The sequence below is a fragment of the Oncorhynchus masou genome, chromosome 12 (assembly GCF_036934945.1).
Source record: "Oncorhynchus masou masou isolate Uvic2021 chromosome 12, UVic_Omas_1.1, whole genome shotgun sequence".
Taxonomy (NCBI): Eukaryota; Metazoa; Chordata; class Actinopteri; order Salmoniformes; family Salmonidae; genus Oncorhynchus; species Oncorhynchus masou.
This window is the reverse complement of record NC_088223.1, coordinates 39,334,655-39,350,573: the sequence shown is the minus strand read 5'-3', so window position 1 is coordinate 39,350,573 and position 15,919 is coordinate 39,334,655. Positions and strand designations below refer to the sequence as shown.

At 41.8% G+C, this 15,919-nt stretch overlaps 1 protein-coding gene across 2 annotated transcripts in view; it reads right to left on the bottom strand.

The window, feature by feature from the left end:
- LOC135550057 (uncharacterized) overlaps window positions 1-15,919 on the bottom strand; it is a 73,099-nt gene that overhangs the window by 8,280 nt on the left and 48,900 nt on the right. For both annotated transcript variants that reach the window (XM_064980516.1, XM_064980517.1), the window contains exons 5-12: window positions 6,108-6,155; window positions 4,480-4,598; window positions 2,340-2,553; window positions 1,836-1,975; window positions 901-1,027; window positions 723-758; window positions 466-605; window positions 200-326 (exon numbers count right to left, since the gene is read on the bottom strand). In XM_064980516.1, the coding sequence (XP_064836588.1) occupies window positions 200-326; window positions 466-605; window positions 723-758; window positions 901-1,027; window positions 1,836-1,975; window positions 2,340-2,553; window positions 4,480-4,598; window positions 6,108-6,155 (951 nt within the window). The remainder of the gene's footprint in view (window positions 1-199; window positions 327-465; window positions 606-722; window positions 759-900; window positions 1,028-1,835; window positions 1,976-2,339; window positions 2,554-4,479; window positions 4,599-6,107; window positions 6,156-15,919) is intronic.

The following is a 15,919-nucleotide window of genomic DNA, read 5'->3' as shown; positions in this document are numbered from 1 at the left end:
TGTCTTCATCTACACTGGGTTTAACAAGTGCTATCAATAAGAAATCATAGCTTTCCACCTGGAAAGAGCAGGCATTCTTAATATTTTGTATACTCAGTGTATATGCCATTTAGGGCATGATCATTCCTGCAGCAGCTGGATACAAGATACAAGGGCCTGATAGAGATGGGGGTGTTACGTGATGGTATGGCCCACTCACCGCTCGAATGACTCTGACAGAGCGCAGCTCGGCATCGCAGCCCCCCCACACCCTCCAGTCATGGTACTCTCCCTCCTCCAACATATACTGATGACCTCGGAAACCCTCCTTCTCATAGCCCACCCAGCTAGAAGTACAGGGAGACAGAGGATGAGATGCAGGAAGTAAGACACACATACACACACACACACACACACACACACACACACACACACACACACACACACACACACACACACACACACACACACACACACTCTACTCACCACCCTCCCTGTACTTTGATGGATCCAGGGCTGTATATGAAGGCAGTCTGCTGTCTATCCTTCCTGGTCATGAAGTCTCTCATGTTGGTGTAGATTGTCCTTGTCTTCCCAGTGAAGTAGGGCTTTTCATAGAGCACCAGCTGGGAAGACAAAACAGCAGGCACAAGGGGGGCTGAGTAAGATTCAATGGAAAGTTACCCAATAACTTTTACAGTGAGGTATCAGCTTCAATCATTCGTTTGTTTGTTCATTCTTACCTTGGGCTCACCAGGTTTCTCCACTCTTGGTTCACCCTGTCATAAAAACATCAGAGAATGTTCATTTTGTGGACATCACCTATGAATGCAATACATGAATCATACTAAAGCTATTTCCACGGGGTGTGCATTGTTCTAGCTGTGGTCAGTCTCTTCAATTTGTCTATTACAATCTTACGATTTTGAGAGGGTGCACGGAGCCCACGTAAGGTTGTTCCACACCCCAGGCTGCAGGGTTGGGGAACCCCCCCACCTCCAGAACACGTGGTATGCCCTGGAAGAAAGGCTGAGCATATACCAGCCATCTGAAGAGAGAAGAGAGTCAATCCAATCAGAACAGAGATATCGTTACAGAAGACAGACCTCACCAAAACCCTGGTGCGTTAATCTAAGTTCCATAAAAAAATTCCCCATCAAAATCCGTCAGTTTATGATCGAGATATCGTTGTTTTTTTCCCCGCATCCACCGCATCCGCCAGTGTTGCACTTCCACATCTGCGGTGAAAGGTGGCAGGGCTAGAGCGGTGTTCGTCAGACCATGAGACTTCCCGAAAATCGCTCTTCTCACGGAAACGTATGTAGCGTCAGAACGGTTCGACCTAAAAACTATTATGACCACTATGGAAAGGGGAGATTCTCATGAACACGGTGTTCTCCATTTTGCTCTACGACCCCACAAGTGTCACAGGACTCTTCTGAAGGTAACCAGATGTAAAATATTATTGGAAGTATGAAGGTAGTTTTGTGCCTACACAAAAGAAAGGGGTTAAATATGTGTAAAAATACTACAAATATTTCCTGAGCTTTCTTATATCTCCTTGATTTAGGACAGACACTACAAATCCTTATTTGTTATGATATATTTTTTGGCATCAAATTTTTTAATACCTAAAGGGGTCCTAAAATTCAAAATCAAATAGCCAAATGGTCCATAGTATGCCCATTTTAAAACAATTCCATATGTCAGCTTAGCACTACTCCCCCAGGGATTTACATTTGAAGCTTTATTTGATCAAATAATACATTGTATCATCTTACTTTCAGAAATGTTTATCCTCGTGCCCAACGTGGCCTACTAAAAAGCAGTTGGCAGAGCTGACTACAGTTACTCACAGTCCAGCGTTGATGATGATGGAGTTGGCTTTGATGGGGAAGCCGAATATCCTGGCGTCCTCTGACGTGTCTCTGAAGGTCACCTTCTTCCCCTCGGCATTCTCCTCAGGGAACAGACTGATCTCTGGCACACTGTAGTCCTGAAGGAGGCAGACAGAAATGACAGGTATGGTACTTTGACACTAGAGGGTGCTATAGTCTCACAGAGCAGCGCAATTGTGATACAGGCTCTAACAGAGAGGACGGCGTTGTGAGGCAGAAATCCTTAAAGGTGCCAGAATCTATCAACAGACGAGCAGTTCCACTGAACCACACCTAATCAGATTGACACAACTCTCACCTAAAGCCTTTGGAATTCTTCTGATCCACCAAATACACAAAGCCATGTTTCTAACCACAACCTAGGCTTTAGTAGTTGCCTGGTTGCATCCCACACTTTGAGAAGCACTGCTCTAGGGCTAATCATATAATAGTAAGGGGTCATCTGTGACTTCTTCTTCTTACCCTGACTACCCTTCGTACTGATCCTATGATGAACCTCCTGGCCGGCTTGGCCGCCAACACTTCTTCTCCCCCCTCCTTCTGGCTGTCCTCTCCATTCTGCGGTTGTTGTCCCTCTACCTCCTCAGGGGGGTCGAAGGGGTAGGTGAGCTCTATGTCCCCCTCGTCCAGAGCGATCTTCTCCCCTTTGAAGTTGGGCTTCTCGTACAAGACCCAGCTGAAGAGAGGAATGGAAAGACGGGGGTTAACAACAGGTCCGGGTAATGAACAGTAAGGATCAGTGGTCTGAACAAGATTCATTTAACAATGCGTGACCTATTTTAAAAGTGAGTTAAAGAGGCAAAACTGGTGCATAGATTGGCCATTGCTCTAATGATGGATACAGTAGAGCACCCTGAGGATGGCACTGGTGTCCCTATTCAAGGTATGAAAGGGTGAAAGTAGAAATATCTATCCAGAAAGTATTTACAAGATGTGGAGTCGTCAAATCAAATCAAGCTGTATTCATACAGCACATTTCCGAAATGGAATGCAACACAATGTGCTTTACAGAAGAAAAAAAAGAAAAAAAAGAAAAAAATGAATGACTAAAAATGAAAAGCAAAGCTAAAAAGGTGTTTTTTAAGATTTCTTTCAAATAAAGATCCACAGTTTCAGCCCCTGGCTTTCTTGGGTAGACCAGACAGGAGAGCATTACAGTAGTCAAGCCTGCTTGTAATAAAAGCATGGATGAGTCTCTCTGTGTCAGCCTGAGAGAGAAACAGCCGCACCTTGGAAATGTTGGCGGTAAAACACTATTTTGGTCACATTCCTAATATATGATTTGAAACTGAGTTCAGAATCTAAAATAACACCTAGGTTTTTTATCTGGTGTTTTATCTTTATTACCCGTGAATTAAAACGGCCAGATTCCCTCTCTGTGCTTTGGCTCCAACAACAAGCATCTCGGTCTTATCTTGATTTAGCTGGAGGAAGTTGTGAGCCATCTAAGTATTTAAATCACTAATACAGTCTAATGATTTATCCGTGGAACTAAAATCCTCTCATTCTTTCAAAACCATATCCCACGGAGAGTTTTGCAAAAGTGAGAGTTGACACAAAATAAGTGACTTCTTTCAGTCAAACATTTGTATTAGTGATATAAATCCAAAACACCTGGTGGTTCTGTACTGCACTGAGATTTCCGAAAACCACAAGTTCACACACAGACAAACAAGTGATAAATAATAATCATGTCATGCCAATTCGGCCATGGCTCATTAGCTGCATATTCTACACTGAGAGTTTTGAAAAGTCAACATTCACACACACACACAGAAAAAAAGAGAGAGAGAGATGGAGACAGAATGAACAAGTGACAGTTGTCACCCTTCAGAGGATGTGTGATGGTAATGAAAGCAGCCTAATGATTATGCACCGCTGTGTCTCAGTGAGGCTTGGCGGTAGAAGGGGGTTGCACCACATCACTGTTTAGTGTTCTGGAGCCCCAGGGATGGGTGAGTCAGCATGTTCAGACCCATTTTGGACACCATGCTACCCTACACCATGCTACCCTACGGCCGCCCCCATAGAAGAACCTTTTTTTGGTTCCAGGTAGAACCATCTGTGGAAAGGGTTTTACATGGAAGACAAAAGGGTTCTATCTGGAACCAAAAACGGTCGTCCTATGGGCTAAAGTCGAAGACTCCTTTTAGGTTCTGGATGGCACTTTATTCTAAGAGTGTACAGTAATAGGTGGCGAGAGACTGTTTATATTTCAACCGTTTAGAGTAGGCAAACTATAGCAAGAAAGAGAGACAGGAAGACAGATAGGAGCTCTCTGGAGAGGGATATTTGCCTAAGAACCTCTGTGCAGCACAGAGAAAGGGATGGTTGTGAGAGACTTGAGAACATTCCCTCTCCAGTGCACACACACCCAGTGCAGGTGTTGGGACTGCATGCCTTTGCTCTTCTTCCTAGTATTAACAATCCATTCCCGCTCAGAAATTATTAAAATGATTATAGTGTATGTTACTATTAGGTATTTGGTTGAGATCCTACTGCAACTATCTTCATCTTAATTTTATGGATTAGCATCTGGGGTGCACCAGGGTCATGGAGTTCAGGCTTTTGGGACGATTGCACTTTGTGTGTGAACACTTACCCTCCTCTGACAACTCTGATAGAGATGGTTTCCTGCAGTTGCCAGGGTGTGGCATCAACTACATCACTCCACACCTCCATCCTCTGGCCACACATCCCTGGCCGGTCAAAGATGAACATCTGGAAAAAAGACAGCACCGTTTCGTAAGAGATGCTCAAATTAAACAGCACACTAATACTGTACATGTACCATGGCCCATCCTCTATCCAAGCATGGACGCTAGATCTGCTCGTCTTCAGCCAATATCTGACGTACATTAAAAGGTTCTGATGAAAGGCCACTATCAAAGGGAATGAAGGCTCAAACGTCAAGCTTTTAATAGTTTTTAATGGTGAGCGAGCGTTGCACCTTTTCCTTTTCAATGACGATGTCATTCTTTGGTTGCTCCTTCACTCATGTCTGTTAAACCCCCCCCCCCCCCCCCCACTTCTTTCCGTGCATTAAAAGGAACAAACCGATCTAATGACCAGGCTAACTCTATCCATCTCTTTTCAACATCAATCGAAGCAGCAAACAGCAAACAGACTGAGATGCAACTTCGACACGCTGCTTTGTGTTCTGAACCACATTAAAGTTCAGGGAAGGTATGCTATTGTGTATCACAGGTAGGCTCTGTAATCAGAACCTGTCAGACCTAAATGTCAAGCAAGCCTGTAGGTGCCATGACGGAGCTGAGATAGAATGGTACAGTTGGTTGGAGGAGCAATTTGGTTGCATGCAGGAGCAAGCTTGACATTTAGCTAGCTTCATAATCTCCATCTTGATGGCAATAGGCAAATGAGGCAGCTAGTGTTACTTGTTAGGGTTGAAATTCCACAGTAATTGATGAAGCGCAGGATTGTTGAGAGGAGAACAATGGCGTTGGCAAGGCACCAACATAACTTCTGCCAATGCGGAAATAACTATGGATGACTAATAATAGGAGATTGAAACTGTTACCAACGATGAAATGAAAACATGCCCATCAAGTACACCACAAATGTGTATTTATTTTTCTCAAGTCAAGCTCTGGAAGCTTTGGCAGCCCCATGCGGGGGTTGCGACCCTTAGGTTGGGAACCCCTGCTCTGTAGTATGCTAGGTCTATAGTGAATGAACTGGACTTTTAGTAATATTCTCTAAACCACTGAGTGTGCATTGGAAAAAAGAAAATGTCTTTCTTTGTGAAGACGTGATTTCCACTTCCACATAGCTCTGATTGATATATCCAAATGTTCAACAGCCTAAATAGAGAACGATGTTGGGCTGAGTGAATAAGAATACAAATCATACTAATCTCATTTCCTCAGCTTTACCATGCTCTTCTCATCCAAAATGACTCGACGTTGGCAACTGTCCCTCTGGGGTACTTTACACTGTGAAGCCATTAATTAACTTTGAATTATCATCATAAAAAAAACATGTTTAAGGATGTTATGTGGCTACTATTGCTCCTTGGAGACCTCCAGTCAAGACAGCTGGCAAAATAAACCCTTTTTGATAAGGCTAACTTGGTTGGTGAGCAGATCCCTCATTACATCTAAAAAAGGATGCAATGGGACATTGACCTTTACTGTAGGACAAAGATGATAGATGAGGGACAGAGATGGGTGATTCCTGTCGTTGTTTCACAGTCAGACAGACACTCACCTTTCCTGGTCGAGGGTTGAGCTTTCCATGTTCTTTCTCCTTGGTGAGCTGCAGACACACAGAGAAAACAGCTATTTAGTAATTTCCTACTTTACCAAACCACTATAAATAGCACATAGCTATCTAACCTAGCTATCTTTTAAGAAGAATGTGCAAACGGTTAAGTCAGTCTGTATAATAAAAAAAAAAAATGTTACCTTTATTTAACCAGGCAAGTCAGTTAAGACAAAATCCTTATTTTCAATGACGGCCTAGGAACAATGGGTTAACTGCCTGTTCAGGGGCAGAATGACACATTTGTACCTTGTCAGCTCAGGGGTTTGAACTTGCAACCTTGCGGTTTCTAGTCCAACGCTCTAACCACTAGGCTACCTGGCGCCATCACTAGGCTTCTACTAAATGACTAAAATGTCAAATGGAAAAACAAAAAGGAACAGTGCATCACTAGACTTTCCACAGTATGTCGTGTTTAACTTCTAATAGTTAACATACTAAACCTCTAAACATCTAAACTACTGGAGCAATAGTACCCAAACTACAGAAATGTAAAATCCACAACCCCCAGCCACCTTGTCAACCCCCTTTTGCAATTATTGATTAACACACAAGGCCACCCATGTCCCATTACTCCATGAGAATGCAAACACGAACTTCACCTTGAGAGGAACGATGTATGAGACAGACAAAAACAAACTTTGTTTGTGTGTGTGTGTGTGCGCGTATGTGCATGTGTGTGTGTGTGTGTGGTGCGTGCATCCACACAATTAACAATATCCTTTGCAGTGATTTACCATGCATTTCACTTTATTTCAGCGCATGCCTAACCATCTCAGTATTAGTTCTGATTAAATCCCCATCTAGGAGAACTGGTTCTGAGGAAGACAAGGAGGCATGTAAAATACAGTATGTGTTTAGATAATGTGAGTAGATAATGTGAGTATATAACTGAAAATGTTGAGACAAGAAGAAGGGGAGGGGTATGTGGCGAAGACCGAGGCGAGTCTCTATACAGAATGGAGCAGTGGTCTCCCGACAATTCTTGCCGATTCAGTGTTTCATTGTGTGAATTGTATGCACTTTCATTTATATTTTTTTGATCAATTCCACATTACATACAATGCCTTCGGAAAGTATTCAGACCCACATTTTGTTACATTACAGCCTTATCATACAATGGATTAAATAAATAAACATCTTCAGCAATCTACACACAATACCCCATAATGACAAAGTGAAAAAAGTGTTTGTAGAAAATCTGCAGAGAAGAAGGGGAGAAACTCCCCAAATACAAGTGTGCCATGCTTGTAGCGTCATACCCAAGAAGACTCCTACCCAAGGTGCTTCAACAAAGTACTGAGGAAAGGGTCTGAATACGTACACTACCGTTCAAAAGTTTGGGGTCACTTAGAAATGTCCATGTTTTTGAAAGAAAAGCACATTTTTTGCCAATTAAAATTACATCAAATTGATCAGAAATAAAGTGTAGACTTTGATAATGTTGTAAATGACCATTGTAGCTGGAAACGGCAGGTTTTTATGGAATATCTACATAGGCGTACAGAGGCCCATTATCAGTAACCATCATTCCTGTGTTCCAATGGCACGTTGTGTTAACTAATCCAAGTTTATCATTTAAAAATGAAAAAAAATAAATAATAATTTGCAATTATGTTAGCACAGCTGAAAACTGTTGTGCTGATTAAAGAATTAGACTAGTTAAGTATTTGGAGCATCAGCATTTGTGGGTTCGATTACAGGCTCAAAATGACCAGAAACAAATAACTTTTTTCTGAATCCGTTTATTTTTGTTCTGAGAAATTCCATGCAAAAAATTGCCAAATAACTGAACATCTCGTACAATGCTGTGTACTACTCCCTTCACAGAACAGCACAAACTGGCTCTAACTAGAATAGAAAGAGGAGTGGGAGATGTCATGCCCCGACCTTGGAGATCCTTTAAATTCTCTATTTGGTAGGTCAGGGTGTGACTAGGGTGGGAAATCTATGTTTATATTTCTTTGCTGGCCGGGTATGGTTCCCAATCACCCAATCAGAGGCAGCTATCTATCGTTGTCTCTGATTGGGGATCATACTTAGGCAGCCCTTTTTCCCCACCTTCAGTTGTGAGATCTTGTCTTTGTGTGTTGCACTCCTAAGCTTTACGGTCGTTGAGTTGTTTATTGTTTTTGGTGGAACATTTAAAATTTACGCCTACCACGCTGCACCTTGGTCTTCATTTAACGACGGACGTTACAGGAGAACCCGGGTGCACAACTGAGCAAGAGGACAAGTACATTAGAGTGTCTAGCTTGAGAAACAGAATCCAGCATCCTGGAGTTGCCTCTTCACTGTTGACGTCGAGACTGGTGTTTTGCGGGTACTATTTAAATGAAGCTGTCAGTTGAGGACTTGTGAGGCGATTTGGTTACATAAATTGCTGTTAATGCCTTTATTAATTACAGTCATTTACCGTTCTCATTCTCGGAGTGGAAATGTTGTTTGCAGAGTTCACAATCCGCTAAACTTGTGAGAAACAAGTTTTGGTTTATTTCATAACCGTAATTTACGAGATCTGTAAATATTTCATTGTCTTTTGTTTGGAGTGCTTCATGTGAGCAATGAGCACGTGTCTGGTTTCTGTCCTGATAATATTGAGGGAGCCCGCGCACCTGAGCACGCATAGAAGTACCTGGCCTGCTGCGAAGAAATGTAGGAAAGTGTTGTTTTTTTTAAACATCCATTGTGAATGACAATATATTAAAACTATAGTTCCTCACAGTAAGCTATTTGAAAAATCTTTCCTACAATCTCCCGCTCAGTAATCACCAATCTTCAGTGTGAAAGAGCATTGCAAGTTATAGACCTACTGCTGCATTGGCCTTTAGGCTATGAGTTCCATGCGTTCATTTATTTGCTGCCAATGGATCACGGTGTATAATGGTGTATCAATGTGCCCATATGGCAGAGGCTGGTGAACTTGTATTAGTTGACTTTTAACTTCGAGATTTTTATCATTTTAATTCAGATTTTTAGGATTAACCATGTGACAATGATTTTGAGAAACTAAAAAGTTATTGAAATTAAACTGCTCCACGACAATCACAACTGGCATGCAAAACGGTAGAAATGGTAGGATAAATTGTAAGATTCTCCAAACTTAAAAGTCACGCCCTGCCTATGAAGTCTTTATCAAATAATTACCTCCAGGTTTCCATGGTCGGATTTTGCCTATAGGCTACTTTGAAGCAAGGTAAGACATGCGCCTCAATATGAAATAAAACATTCAGGTTTCAATGAATTTAAATATGTTTTCATCATAAAGCCTCCAGCGCACATAAAGTGGTGGGTGACGAGCTGAGAGCCTGTTGCCTAAACTTTAATGCTGAATGGGAGGCGTGCATCAATTAACAGTTGAGAAATAAAAATAGTAGCTCCTTTTAATTGTGCACCAAAACTGTTTTTAACACAGGACTTTATTCAGAATTATTGCCCAATGAATGGGCTGATAAAAGCACGTTTTACTCCAGGAACAACCAGCTGAGGAGCTGCAGGAGCAATCCCGCTCAAAATGGGCTCTGTACGCTGTACGTGTGTGATCGTTGTGTTTGGATAAAGAAGATAAATGATGGACTAACGATCTCCTCATTTTGGTTGGCAACAGTTTTATTAATCGGCTTTTAATTGGTTTCTATTGGCCAAAAGCAGATGTGTGTCTGAAATGTGATAACCAAATACAAATCCCAACATTGGAACAAAAAACTGAAACCTTGTCAAATGTATCAAAAGGTGTCGTGCCGATGTCTATAAAATAATGTAATAGCGTGCAATTCAAGCTAAGGCACAGGTTCGTGCTCTTTCATTCTTACATCGTGGCTTGCTTGATGAGATGCCTTTGCAGAGCCATAGCTGAAACATTCTGGAGCAGAACGTATAGAAAATGCTGCAGATGCGTTATGTAAGCCCTAAATCAACTCGTACAGTCATTAAATACACCACGTGTATCTGTGGTGTCTTTGGGGGTAGAATAACCCGACTGAAACTGCTGAGAGACGGAGTGAGCAGTCCCACAATAGAGTGATCATTATGTAGTGTCCTCACCTGTCTGGTTACGACACACTGCCACCAAGGTCCTTTTGTCAAAAGTGATTGAGTGTCGGTAACCGTGGCAATTATCCAGACTGTTTCTGTGTCGAGTGTGCTTTTTCCATTAGCGACTAGGATTTGGTTGTAAAACACACTAGTCCATTCTAAAGGGCATGACTGGCATGATTCATAAGGCATACTACCAGTAAACTTCACCTTTGGGACTGACCCACAAGTTGGAATTACAGTTGAAGTCGGAAGCTTACATACACTTAGGTTGGAGTATATAAACTAATTTTTCAACCAATCCACAAATTTCTTGAAAACAAACTATCGTTTTGGCACGTCGGTTAGGACATCTACTTTGTGCATGACAGAAGTCATTTTTCCAGCAATTGTTTACACTTATAATTAATTCACTGTATCACAATTCCAGTGGGTCAGAAGTTTACATACACTAAGTTGACTGTGCCTTTAAACAGCTTGGGAAATGCCAGAAAATGATGTCATGGCTTTAGAAGCTGCTGATAGGCTAATTGACATAATTTGAGGCAACTGGAGGTGTACCTGTGGATGTATTTCAAGGCCTACCTTCAAACTCAGTGCCTCTTTGCTTGACAACATGAGAAAATCAAAAGAAATCAGCCAAAACCGCAGAAAAACAAATTGTAGACCTCCCCAAGTCTGGTTCATTCTTGGGAGCAATTTCCAAACGCCTGAGGGTACCATGTTAATCTGTACAAGCAATAGTACGCAAGTATAAAACACCACTCCTGGAGATGAACGTACTTTGGTACGAAAAGGGAACAGGTACAAAAGTATCTATATCCACAGTAAAACGAGTCCTATATCGACATAACCAGACAGGTCGCTCAGCAAGGAAGATGCCACTGCTCCAAACCGCCATAAAAAAGACAGACTACGGTTTGAAACTGCACATGGGGACAAAGATCGTACTTTTTGGAGAAATGTCCTCTGGTCTGACGGAACAAAAATATAATTGTTTGGCCATAATGACCATCGTTATGTTTGGAGGAAAAAGGGGGTGGCTTGCAAGCCGAAGAACAACATCCCAACCGGGAAGCACGGGGGTGGCAGCATCATGTTGTGGGGGTGCTTTGCTGCAGGAGGGACTGGTACACTTCTAAAAATAGATGGCATCATGAGGAAAAATTATGTGGATATATTGAAGCAACATCTCAAGACATCAGTCAGGAAGTTAAGCTTGGTCGCAAATGGACAATGACCCCAAGCATACTTCCAAAGTTGTGGCAAAGTGGTTTAAGGACAACAAAGTCAAGGTATTGGAGTGGCCATCACAAAGCCCTGACCTCAACCCTATGGAGAATTTGTGGGCAGAACTGAAAAAGTGTATGCAAGCAAGGAGGCCTACAAACCTGACTCAGTTACACCAGCTCTGTCAGGAGGAATGGGCCAAAATTCACCCAACTTATTGTGGGAAGCATGTGGAAGGCTACACACAACGTTTGACCCAAGTTAAACAATTTAAAGGCAATGCTACCTAATACTAATTGAGTGTATGTAAACTTCTGATCCACTGGGAATGCGATGAAATAAAATAAATCACTCTACTATTATTCTGACATTTAACATTCTTAAAATAAAGTGGTGATCCTAACTGACCTAAAACAGGGAATTTTTACTAGGATTAAATGTCAGCAATTGTGAAAATGTTAATGTATTTGGCTAAGGTGGATGTAAACTTCCGACTTCAACTGTACATAAGTTATACACTGAGTGTATAAAACATTAGGAACTCTTTCCATGACAGACTGGCCAGGTGAATCCAGGTTAAAGCTATGATCCCTTATTGATGTCACTTGTTAAATCCACTTGAGTCCGTGTAGATGAAGAGGAGACAGGTTAAAAAATTATTTTTAAGCCTCGAGACATTTGAGACATGGATTGTGTATATGTGCCATTCAGAGGATGAATGGGCAAGACAAACTTTTTAAGTGCCTTTGAACAAGGTGTAGTAGTAGTTGCCAGGCGCACCGGTTTGAGTGCGTCAAGAAATGCAAAGCTGCTGAGTTTTTCAAACTCAACAGTTTCCCGTTTGTATTAAGAGTGGTCCACCACCCAAAGGACAGCCAGCCAACTTGACACAACTGTGGGAAGCATTTGAGTCAACATGGGCCAGCATCCCTGAACGTTTTCAACACCTTTTACTGTAGAGTCTATGCTCCGACGAATTGAGGACATTCTGAGGGGGTAAAACTCAATATTAGGAAGGAGTTCCTAATGTTTTGTACACTCAGCGATGAATGACTACAACCCACCCAATAGTAATGAGATATCAGTATGTGACGTTGATTGAAATGCCAGGCATACAGTAGGTCCACACGGCAAAGAGATGTTTTCAACTAAATTCACAAAAGTGTGGGACGAGCGGGGTATGGAAGCAACCGTTCCCCGTTGAAGGCAGTGAACGTCATTCCGTGAGTGACTATCAAAATCACTAAGAATAGTTGTGGGCACGAACATTTTAGTTGAAAAAAAATCCTGTATCGCAGTAAAAGAAGCTTGAGTGGCACGTTGGAAATGCATTGCCGCAATTGTTCTGCCAATACCGCGGAGTGACCTAACTTTTTAGTGCCTGCAACTGTGAAATCCTGGCACTTGAGCAGAAGGTTGACTGACAGATCAGTTACTCAAGTCTTTACCAATAGTTTAGTACATCCCCCACTCTCTCTTTCTCTCTGTGTCTCTGATTAATCGAGTGAATGCTGTCAGTTCCATCATGTACCCACGCCTCACCACCTTCCACCATGCAGATCAGGTGTCAACCTCAAGCCAAGCGCTGCAGGGGGGGGGAATGTGCTTACCGAACGTCTTGTAGGCTCAGCATGATCCGTTCAGACTTTGCACAGACTTGTGTAAGAGAGATTAACAGAACAGCAGGTAAAAGAGAAGACTTAATCATTGTTACCCTCTCCACCTCCTTCCCTCTTCCTCTCCCGGGCCAGACTGTTGACTCAGCTCTGTCTGATCCACCAGTAAACAGAGGTCGAACTGAAGGTAAATAAGAGATGAAGATACAAAAGACGAGGTGTGGCATCCAAAGCAGGATTCGACAGATAGATCGCTGGGAGGAGAAGTGCGATAGAGACTCGTAAAAAGAATATAAGAAAAGAAAACATAACCCCGTGCCAAGATTAATTATGCCCCTCATGCTACCTGGATGGGTAGTTTTCATTAATGTCACATAAGAGTTGAAGTCAGAAATTCACATACACCTTAGGCAAATACATTTAAACTCAGTTTTTCACAATTCCTGACATTTAATCCAAGTAAAAATGCTCTGTCTTAGGTCAGTTAGGATCAGCACTTTATTTTAAGAATGTGATTAATAATAGTAGAGAGAATGATTTATTTCAGCTTTTATTTCTTTCATTACATTCACAGTGGGTCAGAATTTTACACACACTCAATTAGTATTTGGTAACATTGCCTTTAAATTGTTTAACTTGGGTCAAACGTTTTGGTTAGCCTTCCACATGCTTCCCACAATAAGTTGGGTGAATTTTGGCCTATTCCTCCTGACAGAGCTGGAGTAACACTCAGGTTTGTAGGCCTCCTTGCTTGCACACAACTTTGGAAGTATGCTTGGGGTCATTGTCCATTTGGAAGACCCATTTGCGACCAAGCTTTAACTTCTTGACTGATGTCTTGAGATGTTGCTTCAATATAACCACATCATTTTCCTGCCATCTATTTTGTGAAGTGCACCAGTCCCTCCTGCAGCAAAGCAAGGTACCCTCAAGTGGTTGGAAATTGATCCCAAGGATTAACCAGACTTGTGGAGGTCTACAATTCTTTTTCTGAGGGCTTGGCGAATTTATTTTGATTTTCCCATGATGTCACACAGAGGCACTGAGTTTGAAGGTGGGCCATGAAATACATCTACAGGTACACCTCCAATTGACTCAAACAATGTCAATTAGCCTATCAGGAGCTTCTAAAGCCATGACACAATTTTCTGGAATTTTCCAAGCTGTTTAAAGGCACAGTACATTTTAATGTATGTAAACTTCTGACCCACTGGAATTGTGATAGAGTGAATTATAAGTGAAATAATCTGTCAGTAAACAATTGTTGGAAAAATTACTTGTGTCACGCACGAAGTAGATGTCCTAACCAACATGCCAAAACTATAGTTTGTTAACAATAAATTTGTGGAGTGGTTGAAAAATGAGTTTAATTGACTCCAACCTAAGTGTATGTAAACTTCTGACTTCAACTGTATGTACAGACATAGTTGTAGTGTGTCCAAGGCATGTTGCCCGTAGTCTGTTTCCCTGAACAGAGGCAACTTTTACTGGGGACTGAGTCATGTCCCCCCCACATTTTGAGATTGCATTTTTGTTTATCATTGCAATGTGATCCAAAAAGCGGCAACGGTGTGCTTAGGGACCATGTGGACACCTCCGAGCTCAGGTAGGCGGTTTAGAATGTTCAACCGGCTGGATGTTGGAGGACACCACAGAGCAGGCTGACAGGCTATGTGAAGGCAACGCTTCTGGAAGGCTGGCTGAATCAGCATGGGAGAGTTGCGCATAGTTCAGTGTGTATGTGTTTCGCTCTTTCACCGAGTTGTAAAGGCAAGCAGAGCAAAAACTGGCTACTCTTTAGTTGACTGAGGTATTTGGCAAGGTAACTGCTGTTTAACTTAATTAACAGAAATAAAATGTAACTAGTGTTTATTCGCAGTACTGAGCTAGTATTGTAACTGAGAAGTAACGTTAGTTAATGTTTCATCCCCTCTCGACTGAGATGAATGAATTAGCTACGCTAGGTAGTAGCTACCACAGCCAGGTCAGCTCTAGCCTTCAGTTATCTGTCAGATAGTAATAGCCACCTCATATCGCCATCTAATAGCAGTTGTTTGCATGGAAATGTTTTGTAACCTTTGTTTTGTCCCATTTCAACAGAAGTAAATGAACTTGGCTAGCTTTCGCCAGTTGATGTGCCGTTAGAGAGAGAGCTGTCCAAAGGTTGGCTGGTGTTAGCTATTATTTTTTGCCTCAATCACACTAGACCTGAATCAAACAATGAAACCATCAGCCATACGATTGAAGATTGATATTCTCACGTCTTTTTTCAGTGCAATGTGAGTTTTTATTAGTCAGTACGGCAATGTAACGTTATTGATCTGTCAAGTTTCCCTAGCTAATTCCCTACTTTTCACACTGACACAGTAATACCCAGCTCTAACATTACAGAATTCACTGTCATGGTGGACAGTAGATGTCTGCATGGACCAATGTCTTCGTCCCGCTACCGCCCGCAGCTCTCTGTTCGATTCCCACCCGCTACAACTGGTAAAACAAAACAACCGCAGTCCCGCAATGTTATTTTAGGCGTATGTGACACAGCCCACTTGACAGCCATGGTCCCAGCAATTTTGCGCCCTATAGGTAATATCAAATGCGCAAAAATAACTTAAGAAATAGTTTAAATTACCAGAGATTCTCACATGGCCCTTATATTAGGATATCTGTATTACTAGGCCAGTGGCGACCCGTAAAATATATACAGTACCAGTCAAAGGTTTGGACACACCTACTCATGTCAGGGCTTTTCTTTATTTTAACTTTCTACATTGTAGAATAATAGTGAAGACATCAAAACTATGAAATAACACATATGGAATCATGTAGTAACCAAAAAAGTGTTAAACAATATATTTTAGATTCTTCAAAGTAGAC